General features: G+C 38.2%; 2 protein-coding genes across 4 annotated transcripts; one reads left to right on the top strand and one right to left on the bottom strand.

The window, feature by feature from the left end:
• Window positions 1-660: 660 nt before the first annotated feature.
• On the bottom strand, window positions 661-1603 carry LOC115713587 (receptor homology region, transmembrane domain- and RING domain-containing protein 2). Its single transcript, XM_030642075.2, has one exon. The coding sequence runs from the start codon at window positions 1573-1575 to the stop codon at window positions 958-960; it is 618 nt and encodes a 205-aa protein (XP_030497935.2). The 5' UTR covers window positions 1576-1603; the 3' UTR covers window positions 661-957.
• Window positions 1604-1726: 123 nt separating this feature from the next.
• Window positions 1727-6152, top strand: LOC133037186 (uncharacterized). 3 transcript variants are annotated; one of them, XM_061114044.1, is made up of 5 exons: window positions 1727-2729; window positions 3502-4365; window positions 4463-5452; window positions 5547-5738; window positions 5826-6152. In XM_061114044.1, exons 2-5 carry the CDS (start codon window positions 3502-3504, stop codon window positions 6141-6143), a joined length of 2364 nt encoding a protein of 787 aa, XP_060970027.1. In that variant the 5' UTR covers window positions 1727-2729; the 3' UTR covers window positions 6144-6152. The 3 variants fall into 3 exon arrangements, with proteins under 3 accessions (XP_060970027.1, XP_060970028.1, XP_060970026.1); XM_061114045.1 differs by lacking the exon at window positions 1727-2729 and having other exon boundaries at window positions 2766-4365; window positions 4463-4639; window positions 4760-5452; XM_061114043.1 differs by lacking the exon at window positions 1727-2729 and having other exon boundaries at window positions 2766-4365.
• The last annotated feature ends 287 nt before the right edge of the window (window positions 6153-6439 follow it).

The raw sequence follows: 6439 nt of genomic DNA, 5'->3' as shown, positions 1-6439 counted from the left end.
TGAGACTTGAGAGAAATGACGAATAGTCCAAGGATATTATCGAAGGAAACATAAGAGCAATTGTCTCCAATAGTAAGTTGCCATAATATGTATCAATATATTTATGTTTGATTCCATCCATTATTTGAGACAACATCACATGAAGTTGAACTCTTCTACTGGTCTACCTCTTCGCCAATATCCATTACTCTTTTTTTTCATAATATATAATATATAAAATCACGATCACTTCACTCTACTTTTTCATAAATCTATGAGGTCCACTCACAGGCCATAATCAATTGAATTAATGATATTTGTAATTGAAATCTATTGAGGTGTTTTTTTATCTTTGTTTTTGCCCAAAATTTCCATAGAACTGTTTATATATGCTAACTGAAATGAGATGAGATAATCTTTTGGTTATTGCCATTAATGCCGTTTATTCAAAACTAAAAGCTTTATTATATTTATCCATTATCCAAAGGACCTAGACCATCCCCCTAATAATTACTTTTAGTTACATCACTTTCACTGCAGACTAAAGACTAAAGACTAGCAACAGTAAGTAATTAATTTGATCTTTCTTTCAAACCCAAAGTAATTTATATTGCATGTAATAGACAACTAAGAGGATTGGTGTATTTAAATATTAATTATGAAAGTACATATTCCAAGATTGTAACTGAACCTTCATATATACGCCTAATCAATTAGTTTACCTAAATTAAACATTAATAATTTTCTTCAATTAATTATATATAGACAAAAAAAGTTACATGCCCTTACACAGGAAAACTATACAAAAATTCCTCCAATATTTCATCAAATTGAATAATGGAAGCCCTGAATAATTTAAAGAAAAGTTATTACAAAGACTAAAAGGGTTTTTTTTTTTTTTTTTTTTTGAACAAAAGAAAAAGATTTAGAGAAGCAAAATTATTTATATATATATTGAAAACTAATCTGAGGATTAAATCAAAAATATAATCTGTGAAAACTATTACCATGTAATGCAGACAACAAGAAAATCAGCTCCTCATCGTTCCCATCGTACTCGACCTGATTACGCATTCGCCGGTAGCTCGCAACGACTTCGTCCGGCAATACCTTAGTCCTGCAAAGGGGACACGTGGCGCAGAACTGCTGAAGCCACGTGTCCAAGCACTCCTTATGGAATACATGGTCGCATTGCAGCTTCCTAATCTTCTCCCCATCTTCGAATTCCGACAGGCAAACTCTGCATTCCACAACCAAGTCCGGCGCCGGCGGTGGCGACCCAGCTTGGTAAAAATTTCTGCTGAAGCAAGTCGTGGGATTTCTCTCTTCGATTAGTTTGAGGTACTGGGCGGTGGTAATCACACGCTTATCGGGGCTTGTCTTCCAGCCGATGAGAGAGCGTATTAGAGTTAGGATTTCGAGGAGGAAGAGGGTGAAGAAGACCAAGGACATGGTGTATAGATTGGAGAAGAATTTGGAGACAGCAGCCATGGCATAGAAAGGTAACGAAACTAAATAATAATATTTAATTATAAAAAATAGTACATAAGATATATTACTATTTATATATATTGGATTTTTTTTAGGTGAAAGCATCTATTTTAGCAATTGATTAGTTGAACTTGCCGAGTGTATGTTTTTATGATGTGGTGTGGAGTATGATACTAATTTTCTTATTTAATTATTTATTTAGATTTTATCGTGGTTATTTCTTTCATGTCTAGTATTTTTTTATTTGTGATATTTTATTATTGGTTGTTATATATTTTTAAAATTATTTTTTAAGTTATATAAAATTGATATTTAATTATGCTAAAAATAATGTTAAGTACCAATAATTTTTTTTAGCAATTCTCTCTAAAAAAATTTTTTAGGGGAATTATTCTATATAATATTTTCTTTAATTTTTTTTTTTTACAAATTTACAGTTTGGGTTTCTAAAGTGGTTGAAGCCCTAGTTGCAATAAGAGTTTCTATACGATTTTTTGTTACAATTTAAGTTGCAGCGCTAATTGCGTAAAATTTCATAAAAATGCAAAATATATATATATAAATATATTTTCTTATTTCTTACTAATGGAGGATTTCTTTGCATAGCTGTAAATAATAATTATTTTTTGTGTTTAATCTATTTTATATGATTGACAAATGAGATATACTTTCTCCACTCAATTCAGTGTAAATTTAATCAAAGTAATCAACTAGTGAATTTCTTGAAAGAGAAGTTGGACTCTCGTTGCTTTGCTAAAATACCACAAACAATAATAAATCATACTATAAGGGAAATTTCATTTTTTACCCTTAATAATATATCTCATATCAAATTTTATACCCCTTACTAATTTATACAAAACAATTCCACTATTTTCAAATTCTACCCAAAATACCCCTTACATTTAATTTTCTCACTCTCTCTTTCCCACTCTCTCTTTCCCTCTCTCTCTGTCTTTCCCACTCTCTCTCCGACTTTTCCTCTTCGTCCCTGCCCAAAAACAAAGCAGTTGAACGACGACGACGACCACGCATTTTCCCTCTCTTCCCACTCGATTTTTCCCTCTTTCTCTATCGATCTCTGTTTTTCCTCTTTCTCTCTCTCTCGGTCGGTCTTGAATTCGACCCGTGCTCGTGGAAACCACCACGAACAGTCGCCAACACAGGCCATCGCCAGTACCCGTGCTCGTCGAAACCCAACACAGGCCATCGCCACCACAACCACGGACCGTCGCCACCACCACAAAGCTCAGTCAAAGGTAAGTTTTTCTTTTTCAAAAAAAAATTAATTTTTTAATAGATTTGGATGTGAAATATTGCATGTTGTTGAAATTAGTGGAATTTTTGTATATTTTGTGCTCTTTCTTGTGGTAGGTTGTATATGTTGGATATGTTTCAATGGTGTTTGTGTGTTTTTACATCGTTATCGATGAAATGTCGATAGGATATCGATAGGATATCGATATGTATAGGTTTCTGTTTATGTGTTTGAACATTGTTGTCGACAGGTTGTCGACATCATGTCGACAATTTGTCGATGGTTTACCTTTGTTTGATGTTATGTAGTTTTGCCATGTGATGTCGACAATTTGTCGACTATATGTCGATAGGTTGTCGATAATAAGTTGTAGTTGATTTTTTTGGTAGTTTACTGTTAGAATGTCGACAATTTGTCGACAGTATGTCGATAGGTTGTCGATAATAAGTTGTAGTTGATTATTGTGGTAGTTTACTGTAGAATGTCGACAATTTGTCGACAGTATGTCGATAGGGAAGTTAGAGTTGATTCTGTTGGTAGTTAATTGGTATAATGTCGACGATTTGTCGACTGTATGTCGATAAGTTGTCGATGTTGGTCGTTTGTCACTGCTCTTATGATAATGTCGATAGCATGTCGATTGTATGTCGACGATTTGTCGACCAGTTATGAATGTTTGATAATGTCGACAGAATGTCGACATGATGTCGATGTTATGTCGACATTTCTTAACTTTTTTGACATTTAAATTTGTTTGGTCTTTGATTTTTCAGATGGCTCCCAGACTCATTATTCCAGCACCCGAGCATTTCACTGGCCGCGTCACATATAGGGGCACTGGAATTTTTGCAAAAATCAAAGCTCGGTTTGAGGAGTTCAACCTTAATAACACGGCGAAGGAAAGCCGTTTCGGGAGCTTCTGGAATGCCGTACCACTGACATTCTCCTCGGTGTTATTTCACCAGCTGATGCTCCACAAAATGAAAGTGGATGCTCAGGAGGAGTTGAGGATGAGGTTTTATGTTGGTCGAAAGGAGGTCCGATTCGGGGTGCTGGAGTTTGCACTCATTACGGGTTTGGACTTCTCCTCGGGGCCAACAGAAGAGGAGAAGGCTGCGCAGGTCGCGCGCTCGGGGTCAGACCGATTGATCAACAAATATTTCAACCGGTCTGATAGTGTGAAGACAGAAGCACTCCAACTTCAGTTCACAAACTGCCAGAACCCGGAAGACTTGTACAAGCTCGGCTTGTGCTTGTTTGTGGAGTCAGTGCTTCTGGGCCTCGAGGCCAACGCGCTGATCACGCCTCACATACTTAGATATGTGGAAGACCTCGAGTTCTTCTTCCGGATTCCTTGGGGGAAGCACTCATTCGCCAGACTCATGCACTCGCTTCAGAAAGACATGTTGAAACAGAATGCCAACTACGAGAAGAAGCTGAGTTCGGATGTTCAGCACGAGTGCAAATACACAGCATATGGCTTCGCACCTGCAGTCCAATATTGGGCGTACGAGGCCATTTTGGAGGTTGGCAAGAGGTATGGCACGAACCACGGGATTCGGTTCCCCAGGATGCTTAGTTGGACGAGCAAAGACGATATTGGGAAGAAAGACGTCAGCGCATTATTTTCTAGACGGGTATGATTTTCACTTATGTTCTGAATAATTATTTAACATAAATGCTTGTAATAAATGCTAAATGGTTTTATTTTGATATTTTTTAAACCATAAACAGAATCTGGAAGTGGTGAAGGGGCTACTTCCACGGACAGAGGAGGAGGCATTTGTGAGGACAATATCTTACGATGGTGTGGAGAACCTGGTTGATGATGTTGTGGATGACACAGAGGCTGAGGAAGGTAGTCAGGTACCAGAGACTCAGGTCCCAGACACTCAGGAAAGAGACACTCAGGTACCAATTTTTGGAACTTTTTTTTATGTCTTTATTTTTTATTATTTTTGTTTTGTGATATTTGTTACATTGTGGAATTATCGTATGCTTACCGTATTTTTTTTATATATATTTTTTCAGGCCACTGGTTCAGAACCTCAGCCCAGTGCACCATCTTCATCAGGCGTTCGGGGTGCCGAGTACACTGATTTAGTGGCTCGGTTGGATAGGATCGAGGCTGACACTCAGGGTCTGTATGCTGCTCATGTCGAGCTGAAGAAGGCATACGAGACCAGCCATGTAGAGCTGAAGGGTGGTCAGAACGTAATTATGGAACAGCTCAGACACATATTGGCCATGTTGAATCGTCCGCCAGCGACAGCTTCAGCACCGGAGGCCCCAGCAGATCCATCTACCCCACCGCCAGCTGCTTCACCCCCAGTAGAAGAGGATGAGGTCTTCCCCGACGATTACGATCCTTATGAGGGAGCTCCAGCGACTCCGATCGAGGCACAACCTCTTATCCATGTACATGACACCGAGTCGCAGGGTGAGATTCTGTCCATAGAGGCACAACCTGCAGTGGTTAAGAGTTGGAAGAGGAAGAGAAAGCCTCCTGTACGGTTCGGTGACTATACGGAGATGAAGAGGAGACATAGGCCATCTTCGACTTTTGATCCCCTGGAGCCACCGGATGAGAAATTGTTAACCACTTTCCGAAAGTGGTGTGTTGGACTCATTCCGAACCACCGACTTCGAGATTTGAGAAGTGGTGATTACGGTCCAGGATTCTTTTGGATAATGCTCACACCAAAGGAATGGATTACAGATGACGTAAGTAAAGTATTTTATAATATTACTTCACTTTACAACTTTATGTGCAATTAATATATTTTTTTGTTTAACTGACATTTCCCTTTATATGCAGCATATAGATGCAGCAATGCATATGCTGAGGAGGCGACGCACCGACTATCCACTCACATTTCCTCATAAGGGTATCATTCTCTCCACATTCGTGACCGCCATGATCAGCAGTGCATGGACGAGCCACAAGGGTCCGAGGAAAAACTTGAAATGGGAGGATTATATCCTGGACTACTGCACAGGGGCTCATAAGGTATTGTTTTAGTAAGATTTTAAATGTTAATTGTTTGGGAAGATTATTATGGTTTGTTAATTGTTTCGTTGTTCTCTGTAATTACAGTCCCAAGTCTTTGAGAGATGGAGGGGTAACGAGTTTATTTACTTCGTTCTGAACCTTCCCACGGCAAGGCACTGGGTCACAGTTGAAGTCGACATAAAGCTGTGGAAAATTAATGTCTACGACTGTGATTCCAGCGTCTGTCATTGTGGCGTGTATTGCATTGAGTATGTGGAGCATCTCATGATGCAGCGTGGATTGACCGATGTGACGCCAGACCGGATAGCCATGTTTCGTCAACGGTGGTGTGTCGATTTATTTTACCAAAATGTCACGATTATATGTGTAATTATTGGGACATTGTATATTTTGTGTAATTAACATTACAGTTATGTATATATAGATTTTCTTTTCGTTCAAATTTTGATAATTATTCGTGGTTTCAAATATAAAATATCAACATTATTCAACAAAAATAACTATTAAACCTAAAAATAATTAAAATATTTGAAAAATATTCAACCTCAACAAAAATAACTATGACAAAATATGCATCATTACAATATATCAAATTTCCCAACGAATACGTACAAGACGCCTCAGATGCGGGCTTTGCATGTTGCTCTGTTGTGGCCTGAACTGCCACAGCGGCTGCAGTTTCGTGGTACAGAACCTTT

This window comes from Cannabis sativa, chromosome 4 (genome assembly GCF_029168945.1).
Source record: "Cannabis sativa cultivar Pink pepper isolate KNU-18-1 chromosome 4, ASM2916894v1, whole genome shotgun sequence".
NCBI lineage: Eukaryota > Viridiplantae > Streptophyta > Magnoliopsida > Rosales > Cannabaceae > Cannabis > Cannabis sativa.
This window is presented reverse-complemented; position numbering and strand designations above follow the sequence as displayed.